The following is a 22823-nucleotide window of genomic DNA, read 5'->3' as shown; positions in this document are numbered from 1 at the left end:
TCTTCAACTATCCATTCCTCTGTACTTCTCCAGGGAACTGCCCTGACAACTGTTATGGAGACCCTGTGCAGCAAATTTCCAAAGGAGACACATTTTTGGTGCAGGGGTAGGGTTTACCCCTCATCTAACTGTGACATTCATAACCTGCAGACTCAGACCCAGAGGTGTCACTCTATGAGGGAGATCACGAGGATCTCAGCGGCAACCAGGGATCCTGGAATGGAATGGTCTCCATTTCCAGCACCAATGTCTACAATCTCATGTGAAAAAAAATGTGTCAGCTAAAGCTAGTATAGCAAGCATCATCACTGGAGTAGAGTGATGGACAGGTAGCTACTGGAAAACAAACTTCGTCTCTACACTATAATCAAATATGACAATGACTGTCTAAAAGAAGCCAACATTTGATAATATGTGACTTTCTTGACGTAACCTTCTAATACTCAATATGCTGGCATATTAATTGCTCCAATGGATTTTGCAAACCCATTATAATCAATTAGTATTGTGTTTTTCTGACTGGAACTCAAGGAAATTTCAACCAATTTTGAATCAAATACACAACAACATATAGCTAGGATTATTCTGGGAAAAACACTGAAATTATTGTAAATAAAATATTTTTGAGTTTATTACTGGTCTATCTGAATTAGGTAACAGTGGAATATTACTGGAAGTTAAATTTTGTGATAGTTATTTTCAAAATTAAATGAAAAACTGTTTGTGCTGAATAACACAGGGAAGGAAGCCCAGTTCTGTTCCTGGGAGACTACAGTTTGACTTGAATGCTGATTACAGCTTTTAAGTTTCAGACTAGGTTGGTCTTTGGGAGGGGACTGATTGCTTCATTTGGAAACTAAACGACTTTTGGCTTTTCCTGAAGACAAGCAAAAAGTGACTTTAATGTTCTCTTTAGCTTCACATCTCAGAGACAGAGTGAGACTCACAATCAGATCAGATTTATGATCACTGCCTTTAATTATGTGGAATTTGTTTTGTGAGAGTAGTACTGTTCTTAGAGAAAAAGAACTACAAATTATTAAAATGAATAAATAATGCAAAAAGAATGATTAACGAAGAAATGTTCATGGATTTTCAAACCATTCAGAAATCTGACAGCAGAGGGGAAGAAGCTGTTTCTGAAGCATTAAGTGTGGGTCTTCAGGCTCCTGTACCAAGTCTTTGATGACAGTAACAGGAAGAGATCATGTCCTGGATTGTGAGGGTCATTAGTGATGAATGCTATCTTCCTGAGACATTACAGTTTGAAAATGTCTTTGATGGTGGGGCAAGTTGTGGCCATGATGGAGCTGGTAGAGTCTAAGGCAAACTCCTGTGATCCTGGGAACACCAGGCTGTGAACTTCACATTGTTACTATGGGTTACTCTACATGGGAGGGTACACTGGGAGACAGGCACTATTACAAGCCATGCAGTCAGTAATCAGCCAGTCTGTTAGAGCCAGAGAACTATAGATCCGCAAGGAAGAAAGTAATTCAGCCACAGAGTTATATAGGATGGAGACAGATCCTTCAACCCAACTAGTCACTGCTGACCAGAATTTCCATCCATCAGTCCCATTTCCCCATGTTCGGCATGAATCCCTCTAAGCCTTTCCTATCATCATCGTCATTATGTGACATGTTGAATGACATGGACAAACGTGGTCTTTGACCATGATTGTTCTTAGCAGACTTTTCTACCGAAGTGGTTTTCCATTGCCTCCTTTTGGGCAGTGCCTTTACAAGACAGGTGACCCCAGCCATTATCAATACTCTGCAGAGATTGTCTGCCTGACGTCAGTGGTCGCATAATCAGGACTTGTGATATGCACCAACTGCTCGTACGACCATCCACCACCTGCTCCCGTGCCTTTACGTGACCCTGGTTGGGAGCTAAGCAGGTTCTACACCTTTCCCACGAGTGAACTGCAGGCTAGTGGAGGGAAGGAGCACCTTACACTTCCTTTGGCAGAGATGTATCACCACCCCACCACTCAAATGCCTGTCCTCGTACCTTTTAAAAGTTGTTAATGTGCCTGTCTCAACCACTTCCTCTGGCACCTCATTCCATGTACTGACCACTTTCTGGGTGACAACATTGCTCCTCAGGTTCCTATGAAATCTCCCTCCACTCACATTAAGCCTGTGCCCTCCTGTTGTAAGTTCCCCAACCCTGTGAAACAACAACTGCTTATATTCACATTATCAATGACCCTTGATTTGGGGCGCAGGAAGTCTGTGCTGCCTCTATTAATGGCCAGTCGTAATGGCATCACCACCCGGTTCTGACTCAAATCTCTGTCATGTTGTCTCCAAGTATTTATCTCAAAGTTCAAAGCGAATTTATTATCAAAGTACATATATGTCACCATATACAACCCCGAGGTTGATTTACTTGTGGGCATTCACTGCAGAACAAAGGAACACAACAGAATCAATGAACAACTACACACAAAGATTGACAAGCAACCAATGCGCAAAAGAAGACAAACTATGCAAATACAAAAATGATAACAAACAAATAATATTGATAATATTATCTAATTCCAATATGAAATCTAACCTTAAGTCTGTTATCGTTTCCCATCAGGGAATGAGATCCAAAAGCAAACCACTGACTGTGTGTGGAGAGCTTTTTCCTAATCTTGCCTCAGATTATTTTGGCAATTACTTAACATTCCTGGTTATTAGATCTTCAACCAATAGAAAATATTCCTTTCTATTTAAACCCTTTTTGGTTTCAATTTTTGATGGGATTAGCAGAAGGAAATGTTGACCAGCAATACAAGAATTTGCAGTAACCTCTTCAAACAGTATATACTGTACGCTTCAATTCAATTTACTTGAGTGTTTTTTGAATATCTTTTGTTTTTATTATGTGACACATCTGTAAAAAAAATACACAGGATTTGCAAGATTGTGGCAGGATTGTGCTGAGATGGCCTCAGAAATGAGGACAGAACCTGAACATGTTGGGTGGTTATGGCATTTACTGAGCTTTGCTGTCTTCAGCAGCATGACTGTAGCCCCGTCCCAAATTGTATTTATTTAGTGATTTTAGAGTTGCAGCACGGTAATGAGCCTGCACAGCTCAATTACTCCCATGTGACCAATTAACCTACTGACTGGTGTAGCGGTTAGCGTAACATTGCGCAGCGCCATCGATCCGGGTTCAATTCCCACTGCTGTCTGTAAGCTGTTTGTACGTTCTCCCTGTGACCACGGCTGTTTCCTCTGGGTGCTCTCACATCCTCCCACATTGCAACGATTTACAGGTTAGGTTAGTAAGTTGTGGGCTTGCTATGTTGGCACTGGAAACATGGCAACACTTGTGAATAACCCCCAGCACATTCTCGGACTGTGTTGGTTGTTGACGCAAATGGCACCTTTCACCAAATGTTTTCAAGTGTGCATGAGAAATAAAGCTCTAATCCCCCTTAATTAAGAAGCTCCCCCTCAGATTTCCCTTAAATATTTCACCTTTCACCCTACACCTATGACCTTTAGTTCTAGTCCTACCCAGCTTCAAGGGGAAAAGCCTGATGAAAGGTCTCAACCCCAAAAATTGAGACTTCATTTCCTTTATAGGTGCTGCCTGGCCTGCAGGGTTCATCCAGCAAATGGTCTATGTTGCTGTTGAGTTAGGAGGCAATTCTCTACTCTACTGGACAACTGCAGCGGCAGCTGATTCACTGGAACACCCTGTGTTTGTGGTCAGAAGTGAAGCAGTTGTGTTCACTGCTGAGGTCCCAGATTCTGGAGGAGCTGTCTGCGGAGGGGCATTCAGAAAAGAGTGGAATATACACATATAGCTAAGAAAGGAGTTCAAATCCCATAAATAGTTTTTGTTAACACAAACAAAATGCTAGAAGAACTCAGCAGGTCAGGTACGTCTATGAAGAGAAAGAGGAAGAAGCCAAAATAAGAAGGTGGGATTTAAAAACGCAAACGCGAGGAATTCTGCAGATGCTGGAATTTCAAGCAACGCACATCAAAGTTGCTGGTGAACGCAGCAGGCCAGGCAGCATCTCTAGGAAGAGGTACAGTCGACGTTTCAGGCTGAGACCCTTCGTCCTGAGTTAGTCCTGACGAAGGGTCTCGGCCTGAAACGTCGACTGTACCTCTTCCTACAGATGCTGCCTGGCCTGCTGCGTTCACCAGCAACTTTGATGTGTGTTGCTTAGAAGAAGGTGGGAGGAGTTTTCTGGCTTCTTCCCCGTCTCTCCAGTCCAATTGAAGAGCCTTGGCCTGACGTCGACTACTCATTCCTCTCCATAAATGCTGCTTGACCTCCTGAGTTCCTTCATCAGATTTGCATGTTGCTCTGGATTTACAGCATCTGTAGAATTTCCTGTGTAATTAGATTTTGTTGTTCTTTTATGGACTTTAAAATCCATGTTCTTAAATGCTTGCAACAGGAAATTATGATGCATATCCATGGAGCTGAGTTTTAGGACCAGTTACTTTGCAAAAGGTAATTGTTTGGTGAATTAATTAAAAATTAATTTAAATCTCAAGCAAGAACCAAGGTTTTCAGGATATTTTACTGCAGGACTAGTTATATTTATTTTAAGATGCAGTGCAGAACAATCCCTTCCAGCGCAACAAGCCACACATCGATTCCTCAAACTTCAGGGAGTTGTCCCACAGCTTCATCATTCCCATTCCTGTTTCCCTCTCTCACCTTATCTCCTTAGCTGCCCATCTGGTGCTCCCCCTTCACCTATTTCCATGGTCTTCCACCTTCTCCTATCAGATTTCCCCTTCTCCAGCCCTTTATCTCTTCCACCGATCAACTTCCCAGTTCTTTACTTCACCCCTCACCCTTTTCTGGTTTCACTTATCATCTGCCACCTTGTGCTTCTTCCTCCCCTCCCCCCACCTTCTTGCTCTAACTTTTTATTCCAGTCCTGATGAAGGGTCTTGGCTCGAAACGTCAACTGTTTACTCTTTTCCATTGATGCTGCCTGGCCTGCTGAGATCCTCCAGCAATTTTTGTGTGTTGTTTGGATTTCCAGCATCTGCAGACATTCTCACCTAAAGCTAATATATAATCTAATCTAATATAATATATTGTATATGTAATCTATAATTAATCTATAACGTAATTTTATCTAAGTACAGTGGAATCTTGCTTCAGCTGGTGCGATTGTTCCTGGAGTACTTCATGCACTCTGGTCTCCTCATTTACAGAGGGATATACAGGCTGAAGTTCTCCAGTGTGACGTTTTGTGGTCTGGCATGTTTGATCTCTCGGAGTGATGGGAACAAATTAACTAATTATAACTAACATCTATCAAAATATCTAAAATAAACTAAAGACCATAAGACCGTAAGACAAAGGAGCAGAAGTCGGCCATTTGGCCCATCGAGTCTGCTCCACCATTTTATCATGAGCTGAGATGAGAGATGAGAGATAAAGAGATGAGAGTTAATTCCATGTTCTGAATAAACACTCTTTCCAACTTATGGAAACTCTGAGATAAGGACAGTTCTTGGAAACCTCCATCTTTCATTCTCCACACCTGTCTCACTAACTGAAAGAGAACAATTCTCCTGTTCAGAAGATAATCAAGGAGAAGTTTCTGTGGCCTGGACTTTCTGTGATCTGATTCCAATCAGGTGCCAAGGATGTTGGACTAGAGATTCAACATGTACCTACAATGGAGGCAGTTCAGAGAAGCTCCCTCAATTGATTCCTGCAATAAAGAGGCTGCCTTACGAGTGCTGGTTGAATAAGTTAGGTCTATATTAACAGAATCTTAACAGAATGAGGAGTGACCACATTGAAAATCCCATGGCACAAGAAGGCTTCATCTTTCCTCAAGGACCATCCTTATCTGGAACATGCCCTCTTCCCGTTACTACCATGGAGGAGGTACGAGATCCTGAAGGCACACACTCAACAATGTGGGAGCAGCTTCTCCCCCTCTGCCATTAGATTTCTGAACAGTCCATGAACCCATGAACACTACCTCTTTATTCCTCATTCACATTATTGATTCATTCATTTATTTTACTTTTTATTGTACCTTACAGTAAACTTTTTCTATGTCTTGCACTGTACTGGCAGCTGCAAAACAAAACATTCCACAACATTTCTCTGTGATTCTGATTCTGGAACATTTTAGACTGTTGGGGGGGGGCAGATTGGATGGTGCTTGAGGGGTGGATGAGCTGAGCAGATGTTTCAAGTGGGCTATCTGGAACCAACACATAGTTTTAGAATGAGAGGTTGGTCATTTAAGGCTGAGATAAAGATGAACTCTTTCTCTCCAAGGAATTCTCTATCCCAGGGCACTTTGGAGGGGGAGTCACTGAATCAAAGGACTGTTGATTCTAGTTCTGATCACCCACCTACTGGAATGATGCCAAGTTGAAAAGGGCGCAGAAAAGATTCACAAGGATGTTACTAGGACTGGGGGATTCAGTTAAAGGGAGAGACTAGATTAGTTGGGGCTTTACTCCCCTGGACTGGAGGTAGGAGATTGAGGGGTGACCCTATAGAGGAATGTACTATCAAGAAGGGCATGCAGGGTGAATGGTCCAAGGGTGGGGGAACTCTAAACTGGAAGGGATGGGTTGGAGTTGAGAGGGGAACTGAGGGGCAAGTTTTCCACACAGGGGTTGGTGGGGATATGAAATAATCTACCAGGGTCCCAACCTGACACGTCGATTGTTGGTTCATTTCCATAGATGCTGCCTGACCTACTGAGTTCCTCCAGCATTTTGTGTGTGTTACTTTGGATTTCCAGCATCTGCAGTATTTCTTGTGTACAATTACAATGTTTCAAAGCCATTTGGACAGGTTCATGGATAGGAAAGGTTTAGAGGGATATGGGCCAAATGCAGGAAAATGGGAGTACCTCTGGTGGGCAACATGGACATATTGGGCCCAAGGGCCTGGTCTAAGTTGTATGAATGGAATATATTCCAGGTTGAGGTAGAGGTTTTTGGTCTACAGGTGGGGATGTGAAACCAAGGCTGAAACATGTTCTCACTGACAGTGGAATAGGTTGACTTCCTTTACTTATAATCACATGCAAACTTCAAGTTCAAGTTTATTGATATTCAACCTTATACAAGTGTACCACCATATAAAACAACGTTCCTCTGGACCAAGGTTCACAACACAGTAGATATAACTTACACACAACACATAAGATAATATTACCACAATTAAATTGACAAATAATAAAGCATACCCCAGAAGACTGACATTTAGCATAAGGTGTATTTATGGTTAAAATATAAACAGTATAATGTTGTTAATGTGATGAGACCTGGGTAGTGGCAGGCAGTTCAGTAGTCTCACAGCCTGGGGAAAGAAGCTGTTACCCACCCTAACAGACCTTGTCCTAATGCCACGGTACCTCCTGCCTGATGGTAGGGCTCAAAGAGATTGCTGGACGAATGGGAGGAATCATTGACTATGGAAGAGCCTTGCATTCGCAGTGCTTCTGATGAATATCTCAGATGGGTGGAAGAGAGACCCCAGTGATCACATTCAGCTTTTGTCATGAAATTTGTTGTTTTGTGGCAGCAGTATATTGCAATGCATAATAATAAAGCAGAATAAGAATATGTAGTGCGTATATAAATATTCCCCCACCCACACCCTTCTCGGAAGTTTTCATATTTTGTGTTACAACATTGAATCACGGTGGATTTGGTGTGTCACATTAAAGAGGGTGAATACTTATACAATGAATTATTTTGTGTTTTATATTTCTAATTAATTTGCTGTGTACATACATCTATTGATGCTTCTGGACACATCTTCAGTGATGTTCCTGGAATCATCGGGTGTTTCAAGTCTTTCAACATCATACAACCTCCTCCAGGTGACCCAGCCGGGGCTGATCAGACCCCAGCTTGTGTCCAGATGGCTAGCTACTTATGACTCCATGGCTCCCCTCTTTTGAGCCACAGCCATCTTGAGGCCCTCTCTGCTGCATCGGTGGTACGGCAGGATGGCTCTCCTCTTCCTCTCTCCCTCGAAGCCCAAAATGCTGAAGGCTCTAACTAAAGAACGGGCTACGAATCCCCTAAACCAACCTCCACTGGGAGACACCTCGCTCTCCATCCAGCCTGCTGACTGTTGCTGACCAGTCCTGCGTACTTGGAGAGCTTCCTTTCAAAGGCCTCTTCCAAGCTATCTTCCCATGGGACTGTCAGCTCCAGCAGCACCACTTGGTTTAGATCACTTTGTAGAGATCTGTTTTCACGTTGACATGAAATAGTCTTTTTCGGTTGATCAGTGTCAAAAAAAGCCATATTAAATCCACTGTGATTTAGTGTTGTAAAACAGTAAAACATGAAGACTTCCAAGGGGAGGTGAATACTTTTTTAGGCACCGTATATGCAAAAAAATAAAATTAAATTAAGTAAGTAGTGCAAAAAGAGAGGGTAAAGGTACTGTTCATGGGTTTAACATGTGTTCAGAAATCTGAGAAGCTGTTCTTGAAACATCACGTGTGTGTCTTTGGGCTCCTGTACCTCCTCCTTGATGGTAGCAATGAGAAAAATACACGGCAGGGGTGATGAGGTTTCTTAGTGACGGATGCTGCCTTTTAGAGGCATCGTCTTTTAAAAGTGTCCTGGATGCTGGGGAGGTGGGTGCCTATGATGGTGCAGGCTGAGTTTACAACTTTCTGCAGCTTTTTCCAATCCTGTGCAGTGGCCCCTCCACACCAGACTAGTTAGAATGCTCTCCATGGTACATCTGTAGAAATTTGTAAGTTCCTTTGGTGACATACCCATTCTCCTCAAACTCCAAGTATAGCTGCTGGTGCACATTCTTTGTAATTGCATCAATATGTTTGGCCCAGAATAGATCTTTAGAGATGCTGACACCCAAGAACTTGAAACTGGTCACCCTTTTCACTTCTGATCCCTCGACAAGGACGGGTGTGTGTTCCCTTGACTTCTTCTTCCTGAAGTCCATAATCAATTCCTTGGTCTTACTGACATTGACTGTAAGGTTGTTGCTGTGACATCGCTTAACCAGCTGATCTATCTCACTCCTGTACGTCTCCTCGTCATCATCAGAAATTCTGCCTACAGTAGTTGTATTGTCAGCTAATTTATAGATGCTGTTTGAACTGTGCCTAGCCACACAATCATGGGGGTAGAGGGCGTAGAGTGGTGGGCTAAGCACAAATTTTGAGGTGTCAGCAATGGGGACCTGTTATTTCTGATACACATGGACTGTGGTCCTGCGGTGAGGAAGTCAAGGTTTCCAGTTGCAGAAGGAGGTACAGAGGCCCGAGTTTTGGAGTTTGTTGAGGGTATGATTGTGTCAAACACTAAGCTGTAGTCAATAAACAGGTATTACTGTTGTCAGGATGATCCAAGGCCGAGTGGTGAACCAGAGAGCTTACATCCATGGTAGACCTATTGTGGCGATAGGCAAATTGCAATGGGTCCAGGTCCTTTCTTAGACAGGAGTTGATTCTTGTCATGACATCCTCTGAAAGCATTTCATCACAGTAAATGTGAGTGCCACTGGGTGCTAGCTGTTTAGGCAGCTCTCCCTGTTCTTCTTGGGCACTGGTATGATTGTCACAGTTTTGAAACAATCTGTTGTTTCAGGATTGCCTGTCTGACACCAGGAATCAGAAGCTCTCCTTCTGTGCACGTTTCAATGAGATTATAATCCCATTTTGAATTTAGTTCCTCTTGCTTCATATGAGAATTACACAATTGTTTCTCCCTGACATTCTCTGAAATAGTTAATAGACACACAGCAATGATCCAGGAAGTCGGGTGTTACAGCAGTAAGGAAGAACTTGAGCAAGTATTTTCTCCTTCTCATTTCAGGCTGAGGCAATGGATCATAAGAGAGGTGAGACAAATATCTAAACGTGGGAACCTGTGTATCGATGAAGGGTCTAAATCTGGAATATCAATTGCTTATTCCTTTCTTTAGGTGCTGCCTGATCTGCTGAGTTCCTCCAGCATTTTGGGGGTGTGTGTGTGTGTTGCTCCATATTTCTTGGGTTTAAGATAAATCTGTGAATGTAGTGCATTTGGACTTTTGGAAGATTTTTGTTAAGGTTACATGCAAGATATTGTTCAGGAAGACCACAGCATATAAAACTGGGGGAAATTACACCCCAGTGTAAATACACTCCTACATGACTGAGGATTAGTTATGGATCGAAAATAGAGCAGGGACTAAGGGACACTTTTGATTGAGAAACCGGGAATGCTGCAGAGACTTGTGCTGCGTTTCAGCCGCTCATGGATGATCGCACCAGATGAGGGGATTACAGCAACACACACAAAATGCTGGAGGAAGTCAGCAGGCCAGGCAGCATCTGTGGAAAAGAGTAAACAGTCAATGTTTCAGGCCCTTCTTCAGAACTGAGAGGGGAGGGGGATGGAGGTAGCTGGAAGGGGATAGATGAAGCCAGGTGGGCGAAGAAGTTCAAGAGCTGGAGGAGAAAGAATCTGATAGGAGAAGAGAGTGAAAAGTGGAAGAAAGGGAAGGAGGAGGGGACGCACGGGGAAGTAATAGGCAGGCAAGAAGAAGTAACTGGTCTGAGTGGGGAGTGAAGAGGGGTGGGGTGGGAATTTTGTTCACCAGACAGAGAAATCGATACTCATACCATCAGGTTGGAGGGTAGCCAGACGGAATATAAGGTGTAGTTCCTCCACCCTAGGGCAGCCTCATCTTGGCACAAGAGGAGGCCATGCATCAACACGTCAGAATGGGAATTAAAATACTTAGCCACCAGGAAGCTCTGCTTGTGGCGGATGGTACAAATGTGTTTGGCAAAGCATGCCCCCAGTTTACGACAAGTCTCACCGATGTATAATAGGCTGCATTGGGAGCACTGGAAGTTAGAGGCAAAATTGATGAAACTGGCGAGCTTGGCGTGGGTACATGAACTACAGGATGGGGACTATATGTGATCCAGGTGTATTGACAGACAAAGCTGGAAGACAGAGTGGGTTGAAAAGTGCAGGCATGTAGAGGCAGGCGGGGAAATGGCAGTCTTGCAGTGAAAGAGCCAATCTGTTGTGTGTTGTAAATGTACCTTATGCAAAATGTCAATCTTCTGGAATATAGTTTATTATTTGTTAATTTATTTGTGGTAATATTACTTCATATGTTGTGAGTGAGTTGTATGTACTGTGTTGTACACTTTGCTCTAGAGGAACAGTGTTTCATTTGGCTGTATACACGTGCACAGTTGAATGACAATAAACTTGAACTTGAGCTTAATACAAATGGAAAGGCAAGTATTTTTAAATGGGGAAACACTGAGAGGAGTTTGAAGGACCTGCGCATGAAATTAACTTGTATCTGCAGCAAATGATTTTAAAGATTAGCTTTACTTATCACGTGTACAATAAAACATAAAATACACTATGTCATTTGCATCAAATCAAATCAGTGAGGATCGTGGTGGGAGGTAAGAAGCAGGGGGTCAGGATGAAGCTATAGGTAATGGAATGTGATAGGACAGGCAGGCGGAGCTTGGAACCAAATAAGTTCACTCTTTTGTTCTGTCTGAATCACAAACAGTCTCTTATGATTTTTGTTCAGTTTTTGTGAATTTATTTGTATAGTCAGCTCTGCACCACACCCACACAGTTTACAACACATTACACAGAGAAAGGAGGTTAATGTGCTGATAATTAACCTCATTTGGTCTGGCCCTATCAGAGATATTCCCTTTGCTCTACTCATCCCTCCCCACCTCAAATTTTTCCCGATTTGCGAAGAGAGTTTCAATGTTTGATCCCAGTCTGGACTTTGAATAGGTCCATGATGGACCTGTTAATTAGAATGTAGAAATGGTTGAATAGAGACAGATTTCTCAGGACAGCCATGCTTAGAATGATTCTCCACCATTAGAGTTAAATCTGATAGTATGGTCAAGTATTTCCCATATTTAGAGTTAGGCTGTAAATATAGTGTAGGACACAATGATTCAAATCTAGGGTCCCTTTCAAAGACTTGCTGTATTTTCTGTGTTATCAGGAATGTAAATTTATGTTATGGGTCAGACGAGCACCAGGGTTTCCTACAGGAAAGTAAAATAATTGTGTAACAGCCCAGTAATATATAACTAATGTCTAAAACGTTGAAACCACCAGTTTTCAGTAACGTACAGAACATCGGTTCAGGTTTGGACATCTGTTCACCTGCTGATGTTTGGAAACGATAGAAGTCAAATCTGGCTTCAGCACAACCAGGCAAGCGGAGGCTTCAAAAACAACTTGGATGTTTCTAGATGAACAATCTCGTCCTGAAACATTGATTGTCCATTTCCCTCCTTAGATGCTGCCTGACCTGCTGAGTCGCCCCAGCATTTTTTGTGTCTACTCAACAGGTACCTTAGTCATAGCGTGAGGTGTGTTGGTTGTGCAAGTAAGCTGGCAGATCTCTTCCTTTCATACAGTCAAAGAGACCAGAGATGAACTTAAGCTGCTAGTTATGCACTTCGTGATTTGCAGCACATCCACATATCTTATGCAGAAAGCTCTTGAGGGAAAGTGAACAGAAATCTCCAAAGGCGGATAGTTCATTCCATCTCTAACCAGCTGACAGGTAGACCACTTTCATGGGCTCAAATTCAGCTCAAAAATTGAATGAGGAGTCTGTTAAAACTTTTGGGCACCTTTTAATTCCTACTTCAAATCCTCTGCGGAGATTATTTATGGAATTCTAAAAGGCTTGCCGTGTGTCAAAAGTCTGGGGTATATGTGCTGACTTCTGTGGTGATTGCCTTTAAAAGCACTGCGAGTTGACTACATAGACTACCTCTAGGGGTGGCACAGTAGCGTAGCAGTTGGCATAACACTCTACAGTGCCAGCTGTGAAATTAGGGTTCAATTCCTGCCACTGTCTGTAAGGAGTTTGTACGTTCTCCCCCGTATAGGTTTCCCCCAGGTGTGCTGGTTTCCTGCCACGTTCCAAAGAAGGTGATTAGGTTAATTGGCCACATGTGTGCAATTGGGCTGTGTGCTTATTGTACTGGAACTGTGCTGTATCTCTGAATAAAAATAACTGCATTTCCAAACAATGACACTTGCTAATGAATAGGTCTTTTGAAATCAGCACACTTACAGTTGGCACGTACTTCCCTTCAGCACCTGAAGGTTGAGAAATATTTAGGAAATTGCTGTGGGGTGCATTCCAAATTGATTATACCCTCTTCCCAAATGTCAGTCTAGAACACAGAACATACAGTAGAACAGTACATCACATTCCAAACAGTTACCAGCCTGTGTATAACAAAATAGTCTCAATAATCTCCTTTCACATTTCCTTCTCCCGCTGTGAATGCCCTCTATTAATTGACATTTCCATTCTGAGGCTCATTCTACCCCACCTATGCTTCTCATAATGTGATATACTGCTGTCACCCGCCCCTCAGCTTCTGACACTCCAGAGGTAACATTCCAAGTGTGTCCACCTTCTCATGATCTCTAAGTTAGTCAACGTTGAGGTGAACAACTTCTGCACCCGCTCCAAAGCCCCCACTTCCTTCCTGTAAAGGCTCAACCACAACTGCAAGCAATTTTACAAATGCCGCTTCACCAAAGTCTGAATTTATCTACTTAAATCAAAGGGTATTTGTGACCTTGGATGGACATTTGACAAAAGTCTTTTGACCTTTCAGACTGTTGCCATGTGAGACCTGTGTACCTAGTTTCAGGGTCAAGGGTGGTTCAGACTGGTGCTCTGTGGGTGACTCTGTAATATACTACATGGTTGCATTATGCACCTGCACTAGAGCAAGATTGTTGTCTTTTGTGTACTCAAATTTTCGTAAGGAACCTTTCTGACGAGCAAGTAGAGGAAACTAGATAGAACACAGGTCAGAAATAATAGATGGAAAAGACCCCAGTGAGATGGGGAGGGAGATCTGGAGCTTTGCTTGGGGTGGGGTGCAGAGAGGTTAAGCACCAGAAGATAGTTTGGGACGAGGATGGGGCTCTAACCTATTGCGGAGGTGCAGGTTGAATCTACAAGTTGGGTAGTATTTGTCATCTGTTTCTGGTTCTACATCGAGGACCAGAAGGAGGCCAGGAGACCTCCGGTTCAAGTCAAGTCAAGTCAAGTCACTTTTTATCAACACACATCAAAGTTGCTGGTGAGCACAGCAGGCCAGGCAGCATCTCTAGGAAGAGGTGCAGTCGATGTTTCAGGCCGAGACCCTTTGTCAGGAGCCCTGACGAAGGGTCTCGGCCTGAAACGTCGACTGCACCTCTTCCTAGAGATGCTGCCTGGCCTGCTGCGTTCACCAGCAACTTTGATGTGTGTTGCTTGAATTTCCAGCATCTGCAGAATTCCTGTTGTTTAAGTCACTTTTTATTGTTATTTTGACCATAACTGCTGGTACAGTACACGGTAAAAACGAGACAACGTTTTTTAGGACCATGGTGCTACATGAAACAACACAAAAACAACACTAGACTACAGACCCACCCAGGACAATAAAGTGCACAAAACAGGGTTTGAGATGGTGTTGGTGAAGCTCGGTAACTGCTTGCTGGTGGCAGATAAAACAAAAGAAACAACTAGATACTCATTAATTACACTTTTTCTGCTGAACAATCACTGCAAACAATAGCCTGTAACTCCCTGTCGGAGATGAGCTTTTGAATCGCCAGTACAACCTGGCATTTTTGCAGTGGGAACTGTAGTCTCCATGGTGCAGGACGGCTGTGGGGTGATGTGTACGGGCCAAATCGAGGTGGTGCGGTCCAGGCCAGAGAACGAGCCAAGGGGAATGAGCCAATGTTTGGCCATGCCTGGACCGAACTCGGAGGCGATCCGATTTGGCAGAACCAAGGTGAGGCGAGGGGAGAGAATGCAGAGTTGAAGCGGCAAGCCTGGACCTGGGCCCGAGGTGAGGCGAGGGGAGAGAATGCAGAGTTGAGGCGGCAAGCCTGGACCTGGGCCCGAGGTGAGGCGAGGGGAGAGAATGCAGAGTTGAGGCGGCAAGCCTGGACCTGGGCCCGAGGTGAGGCGAGGGGAGAGAATGCAGAGTTGAGGCGGCAAGCCTGGACCTGGGCCCGAGAGTGAGGTTTGATTAATTTAAGTGTCGAGCCGAATTGGAAAAGTTGGGTACGGACCAAGTTGAGCGTTTCGAAGCAGCAGGGTCTGTGTCCGAGAGCAAGTTCTCGACGATTTAAACACTGGGCCAGATTGAAAAGGACAGGGTGTTGGGACCGGAGATGAGGCACGGGCTGGTACAAATCACTGCTTCTTGAGGTTCGCTCGCCTCCGTGCTGAACTTCAACTCGTTACTCAGCGAGGTTCACTCGTCTCGGCACCAAACTCTGGCTGTGACCTGCAACTCTCACAGTGTGGACTCACTTTTGACAACTTCAGTTCTGAATGCTGTTTGCTTACTTTTATCGTTTGCAATTTTTTTTTCTTTTTTCTCTGCACATCAGGAGTTTGATGGCCTTCTTTTGTTTTAATGGGTTCTGTTGGGTTTCTTTGTTTTGTAGCTGCCTGTAAGAAAACAAATCTCGAGGTTCTATAAAGTATACATACTTTGATAATAAATGTAGTTTGACTTGAAGCTGGAGAGGGGGAGACTAGAAGCCAGTGCTGACGGAAAATATCTGTTAACTCTAACAGTGCTGGTTTTGAAAGACCTTCTCATTAATAAGAATCATTCTTTGGAAATATAATTATTTTTATTTAGCAATGCAGCAAGGTTACGGGCTCTCCCAGTCCAATGTGCTCGCTTTGCCCAATTACAATTAACCTCCAAACCCGTACGTTAACACGAGGAATTCTGCAGATGCTGGAAATTCAAGCAACACACATCAAAGTTGCTGGTGAACGCAGCAGGCCAGGCAGCATCTCTAGGAAGAGGTACAGTCGACGTTTCAGGCCGAGACCCTTCGTCAGGACTAACTGAAGGAAGAGCTAGTAAGAGATTTGAAAGTGGGAGGAGGAGGGGGAGATCCAAAATGATAGGAGAAGACATGAGGGGGAGGGATGGAGCTAAGAGCTGGACAGGTGATTGGCAAAAGGGATATGAGAGGATCATGGGACGGGAGGCCGGGGAGAAGGAAAAGGGGGAGGTGGGGGAAACCAGAGGATGGGCAAGGGGTATAGTCAGAGGGACAGAGGGAGAAAAAGGAGAGAGAGAGAAAGAATGTGTGTATATAAATAACGGATGGGGTACGAGGGGGAGGTGGGGCATTAGTGGAAGTTAGAGAAGTCAATGTTGATGCCATCAGGTTGGAGGCTACCCAGACATGGTACAAACAAACCCGTATGTTCTTTGGAATGCGGGAGGAAGCTGGAGCAGCTGGAAGAGATCCACACAGTCATGTCCAAACTCCCTACAGATAACGGCGGAACTGAACCCAGATCACTGGCACTATACGTTAACTGCTGTGCTAACACGCCAGCCTTAAATTGTTGCTTGTGAATTGTACTGGAGGCCTTTCATGATGTACTGTATCATGAGCTGGATAAGCAGCGGAGGCTGTAAGGGATTGGCTATGCTGATCTGGGGGTAGACATGAGAACTTTTAGAGGGGCCCAAATGAGGAAAGGTCCTCATTCCGGACCCTGTTTCTGTGGTTTTGGGTAGGCTGGTCTCCTTGAAGTTGCACCCAGGTCTGTGCCAATGGCTTCATTACCAGCACTATCCACTCTACACGTACCACTCGTGAATCATGGCAACATGGTAGCATAGCAGCTGTAAGATTTGCGTTCAATTCGCATTGCTGACTGTCAGGAGTCCGAAGATTTTCCCCTTTAACTGTGTAGATTTCCTCCCTGTGCGTGGTTTCCTCCCACATTTTAAAGACGTATGGGTTAGGGTAAGTTGTGGGCATGCCATATTGCCGCCGAAAGTGTGGCAAAACTTGTTGGCTTCCCCTAGCACCATCCTCGTGGATCTGATTTGACGCAAATATGTTTTGTGCACATGTGACAAATAAAGCTAACCTTTATCTTTCAGTGTGTTGGGGTATGCATTACCCAGTCTGACACTCAAACACCCTCAGGTGTGAACGCATCACACTCTCAGGGGTCTGGAACTAGTTCAGTGCCCTAGTAATACTTACGAAGACAGAAAAATTAATGAATTTGGAAATTTGATTAAATCTTTTGTGTGGCGCATTGCGCTGCAAGGAAGGCCTTTTAACCTATATCCTAATTGCTGTTAATAGAAAGGTCAACGAATAATTACCATGGTAGCTATTTTGTAACTCATTTAATATTTTTGTATTGCAGATTATTTCACAACAAAAGCATCTGCCAATGGAGCATCCAAGGATGGTGATGAAATTGGTGAGTATCCTCAGTGTACCCACTCACTTTCCCCTTCACCTGGTTTCAACTGCCAGATTGTACTCCTTCCCCTCTCCCCTCCTTCTTATTCTGCCTTCCTGTCCTGATGAAGAGGCACGTGTTAAAAGGTTGATTGTTTATTCTCCTCCATGGGTGCAGCCCGGCCTGCTGAGCTCGTCTGGCATTTTGTCTGTGCATTGCTCAGGATTTCCAGCATCTGAAGAATCTCTTGTGTTAGTATCCTCAATCTGTCTTTGCAGCTATACTCCCTCCAGCCTGAGTTCACTTTTAAGGATAGTAGATTATCTGTACCTGAACGCTTGACTTGTTTTCTTGGCGTCTCTTCCTCTTCCAGTTCTGTCAAGAGCATATCTGCCATTAGAATCCCTCCACACTGCTGAAAGGCCACAGCCCAAACCTTTTCCTATTCATTCGAATCTAATTAAATTCCATATTTTCTAATTTTGCTTTGAAAATTGTGAGTGGAACTGTGACATGGTCAGAGGTGGAAAATTGAGTGGTGAAAACATTCCCTTGTAGACAAACTACAACCTTTTACATCCAGTGAAATTCTTCCTGAAACATTCCAGTGCAGGAAACAGGACAAATTCCCTCAAACAATATTGTGGACATGTCCAGACATTCTGAGATTTTATATCTATTGAAGAGGAAATTCAGTCCCCAGCATGCCAGGAGAAATTCCACTTTACCTCAGTAGTAGGCTACTGAGGAGTGTGGTAGAACAGAGGGATTTGGGAATACAGATTCAAAGTTCTTTGAAAGTGTGTCACAGGTAGATAGTGTCATTAAGACTGCTTTTGGCACACTGGCCTTCATAAATCACAGTATTGAGTACAGGAGTTGGGATGTTATACTGGAGCTGTTAAAGACTTTTTGGAGTTGTTGTGTGCAGTTCTGGTCACATACCTACCAGAAAGTTATCAATAAACAGCACATACACCATGCTGGAGGAACTCAGCAGCTCAGGCACCATCCATGGAAATGAACAGTCGACGTTTTGGTCTGAGACCCTTCTTCAGGATTGGAAGGAAAGGGGAAAATACTAGATATCGATAAGATTGAAAGAGTGCAGAGTTTTACAAGGACGTTGTCAGGACTTGAGGACTTGAGTTATAGGAAAAGGTCGAATAGAGCTAGGACTTTATTCTTTGGAGCGCAGGAGAATGAGGAGAGATTTGATAGAAGTTTACGACATTATGATGGGAATAGATAGGGTAAACGCAAGCAGGCTTTTTCCACTGAGGTTGTATGAGATTAGAACTAGAGGCCATAGGTTCAGAGTGAAAGGTGTGAAATATTTAAGGGGAACTTGAGGGAGGGAGATCTTCACAGAGGGTGGTGTGTGTGCCAGCGCTAGTGGTGGATGCGGATTTAATTTCAACATTTAAGAGAAGTTTGGATAAGTAGATGGAAGGGAGGGGTATGGAGGGATATGGTTTAGGTGCAGGGAGATGGGACTAGGCAGAAAATTAGTTCAGCATGGACTAGATGGGCCAAAGGGCCTGTTTCTGTACTGTAGTGTTCTATTATGTATGTACATATATGTCACCACATATAACCGAGATTCATTTTCCTGCGGGCATACCCAGCAAATCTATAGAACAGTGACTAAAAACAGGATCAATGGAAGATTAACTGGAGTGCAGAAGACATCAAGCTGTGAAAATGCAAACGTAAATAAATAATGAAAACATGAGATAACAAGTGCTTAAAGTGAGATCATTGGTTGTAGGAACATCTCAGTGGATGGGGAAGGGGTAGTAACTGTTCCTGAAACTGGTGCTGTAAGTGCTGAGGCTTTTGTACCTTCTGCCTGCTGGCAGCAGCGAGCAAAGAGCATATAAGCACGCATTACAACAGTGGTGTGCAGAAGAGCACCTCTGAACATAAAGCACATTAAAGTTTGAAGTGGACGGTCTACACCAACATACACTCAGTGGCCACTTTATGAGGTACAGGAGGTACAGAATGAAGTGGCCACAATCACAGCAAGCTTTCTCTTTGTTGAGATGTATCCTGGTTATGAAGGATGCAGTTGCAGATAGCTGCAAGTGTTTTGTTGTGACACAGTGCTGAATTGTGAGGTCAATCATGTCAGTGTGAATGGAGAATTGGCACCCCCTCATCATTCATCATCTGTCTGCTCTTTTCTAGAAATGAAGTATGCCTTGATGGGAGCTGGAATAGGAATATTTCTAGTTGTCTCATTTGTCTTGGTTAAGATTTACATGATTAAAAAGCACATCTATGAAAATGATTTAACAGGTAAGATTACAAATAATTAAAGACACACGACAGAATAAATTAATTCAGACATTTGCAAACATCAGTTTTTGGGGCTTCTTCCAGCAGTGGGAGCATGTATGTTGTTTTATTCTTCACCCTCGGAACTGTCACTCCCTGTGTCCCTCCATATCACAGAGGGAAGAGTAAGTCTCTCACCTCACCCTCAAACTGTCACTCCCTGTGTCCCTCCATCTCACAGAGAGAGGAGTAAATCTCTCACCTCATCCTCGAACTGTCACTCCCTGTGTCCCTCCATCTCACAGAGAGAGGAGTAAGTTTCTCACCACAACAGCAATATTTATTAATTTATTTAGAGATACTGCACAAAACAGGCCCTTCCAGCCCACTGAGCCAGCATCCCACCTATTTAACCCCAGACTTATCGCAGGACAATTTACGATGAAAAATTAACCTACTAACATTACATCTGTGGAAGGAAACTGAAGAACCTGGAGGAAACTGGAGCCCCCAGAGGTTCACAGGGAGAACATACAAGCTACTTACAAACGGTGCTGAAATTGAACACCAAACTCCATAACTTCCTGAGATGTAATAGTGTTATAACCACTATGCCCAATATCCTGAATCTCCATTTGAAAATCAAAGCCATGAATGTGTGAGCCAAACAATCAGGAGACATCCTGACGTCTACTTAAAAATGAACACCGTATTCTCTTCAAAAAAAAGAGTGATTTGCCTCTCCAAAAACTTTTAAAACTCCTCGTCAGATAGAGTTAAATTAAAACGCCAGAATCTGTTTGAGGAAAACCAGGAAGATTTATGAATAAGAGCACAGGAGCATGGTCAGAGATAGAAATCTCTTTATATTCACAAAATTGAGCTAATGGAATCATTTGGTTATCAATAAAAAAATAGTCAATTCTGGAATACGTATGATGAACATGGGAGAAAAAGGAGTATTTTTTATCTGTTGGGTGTAAGAGACGCCATCTATCAACAATACCACATTTTGTCAAAAATGAATGGATAACCGAAGCTGATTTATTAAGTGTCACTGGTTTAGAAGAGGACCGATCTTAAACTGGGTCTAACCAGCAATTAAAGTCTTCTGCCAACACCAATGAATACACACACAGATCAGGCAAAAATGAAAAAAATTGCTCAAAGAATCCTAGATCATCTATATTTGGGGCACAAACATTGGCAAATACCAATTTATCCTCTAGTTTCCCTGATACTATAACAAATCGTCCATTAGTACCAGAGACAACCTTGTGTTGAACAAAAGGAACTGTATTTTCTATAAAAATCGAGACACCTCTAGCTTTGGCCTGAAAACTTGAGTGAAAGTGCAAACCTCGCCATCGGCTAAAAAGGCGTGAATTATCAGAATTATGTATGTGTTTCTTGTAAGAAAATAATTGGGACCTTAAGTTTTTTAATATAGGCAAAAATCTTATTTTGTTTCAAAGGATGATTTAATCCTTTCACGTTAAGGCTAAGTAATTTAGTATTATAATTCATTTTATTATTTTAAAAGAAATTAAAAAGATAATCCTTAAGAAGATTAATAAAACTAAGCAATGACCTATGAGATAAGAAAACCAAACAACAGGTTTGGCTAAAAATCCCAAGCAGCTTCAAAGAAAAAAACCCAACGCCCTCCCCCCTCCCAAAGAGAGAAAGTTGACCATAGGAAGTCGACGCCTATTCAATTTCTGAATCTAATCAAGACTTCCAAAATTTGTGGGGACCACTTTTAAATTATTTTCATAATCTTTGACTTCTTTTTAAAGTACAGAAGTTGGTTAATAGTATATTTTATTATCTGATAAGTTTCTTTTTTCTTTTTTTTTTCTGAAACAGCTTTGGCTTTGGTAGTGGGCGTAGATCCTTTTTTTTCTTAATAAAATTGTTTATGTTCTAATATATGAAGTAATCTAATGAATATAGAGTAAGGACTTTGTTAATGTGATTTAATATATTATATCTGGTATTATTATATTTTGTTTTTTGTTTTATAATATATATTCTCTTGAACTCTGTATTCTTCTATATATAGAAATCTAAATCAATAAAAATATTGAAAAAAGAAAGAAAAAATGAACACATGCAGAAACAGATCAATTCAAACAAATCTACTCATGTAGATCAGTGCATTAGTCAGTCTGCTCTGGGAGTGTGGTGAGCAGTTTTGGGCCCTTTATCTAACAAAAGATGTGCTGGCATTGGAGAGGGTCCAAAGGAGGTTCACAAAAACTATTCGGGGACTAAAAGGGTTAATGTATCAGGTGATTTGATAGCTCTGGGCTGTGCTCACTGGAGTTCAGAAGAGTGAAGGTGGATCTCATTGAAACGTATCAAATATTGAAAGGCCTAGATAGAGTGGATGAGGAGAGGATGTTTCCTTATGTGGGGGAGTCTAGGAATAGAAGGGCATCCCTTTAGAACAGAGATGAGAAGGTATTTCTTTAGCCAGAGGACAGTGAATGTGTGGAATTCATTGCCACAGATGGCTCTGGAGGTCAAGTCATTGGATATATTTAAAGCAGGGGTTGAAAGATTCTTGATAAGTCAGGGTGTCAAAGGACACGGAGAAGGCAGGAGAACGGGGTTGAGAGGGATAATAAATCAGACATGATGGAATGGCAAAGCAAACTCAGTGGGCTCCTATGTCTTGTGCAAATCAGCACATATTTCAGATCATTTAAATTCAACATGTCCAGGCTCCCTTCAACATACTTAATTTGGTGAACTAAGAAAAGCAATTCTGAATGTTCTCCCATCTCTTCTCACTCAGAGGATATTAAAACTAATAGACATCAGTATAGTTCTACATATTTATGTAGACATCAGTATAGTTCTACATATTTATCAATAAATCATGTGCATCCATTTTATAAAACTCACATTCATTGAAGATTAATATTTAGGATTATAAATTGTGTAAAGTTGTACTCCCTCCGAGGTTACGGAGTTTAATTATTTGTGGTATCAGTGTTAGGATAAACACCAGAGATTCGGCAGATACAGGATCTCAGCATTCCTTTCCATAGAAGCTGCCTGACCTCCTGAGTTGCTGCAGTGTTCTATGTGTGTTACTCAGTGTTAGCATTCTGACTAACACCCGTTGTCCAAGTTTGAACCTAAATGTGCATGGGCTATAGTCAATAGATTTGCTCACAGGTTGAAAGGTTTGGCCAAATTAATATTGTTCAATCACAAGAGTACAACTGTTCTTTGAGTCAGCACTCCACGTTCTGTGT

General features: G+C 42.6%; 1 protein-coding gene across 2 annotated transcripts in view; it reads left to right on the top strand.

The window, feature by feature from the left end:
- LOC140212200 (transmembrane protein 273-like) overlaps positions 1–22823 on the top strand; it is a 44917-nt gene that overhangs the window by 7771 nt on the left and 14323 nt on the right. Inside the window, exons 1-3 of one of the 2 annotated variants that reach the window (XM_072282891.1) lie at positions 9761–9849; positions 17233–17289; positions 19465–19575. In XM_072282891.1, the coding sequence (XP_072138992.1) occupies positions 9834–9849; positions 17233–17289; positions 19465–19575 (184 nt within the window). In that variant the 5' untranslated portion in view covers positions 9761–9833. Of the gene's footprint in view, positions 1–9760; positions 9850–17232; positions 17290–19464; positions 19576–22823 lie in introns of those variants that run through there. The other variant, XM_072282890.1, reaches the window with a different exon arrangement.

This window comes from Mobula birostris, chromosome 18 (genome assembly GCF_030028105.1).
Source record: "Mobula birostris isolate sMobBir1 chromosome 18, sMobBir1.hap1, whole genome shotgun sequence".
In the NCBI taxonomy this organism is placed as follows: Eukaryota; Metazoa; Chordata; class Chondrichthyes; order Myliobatiformes; family Myliobatidae; genus Mobula; species Mobula birostris.
The sequence above is the reverse complement of the archived record's forward strand: the minus strand, read 5'-3'. Positions and strand labels throughout refer to the sequence as shown.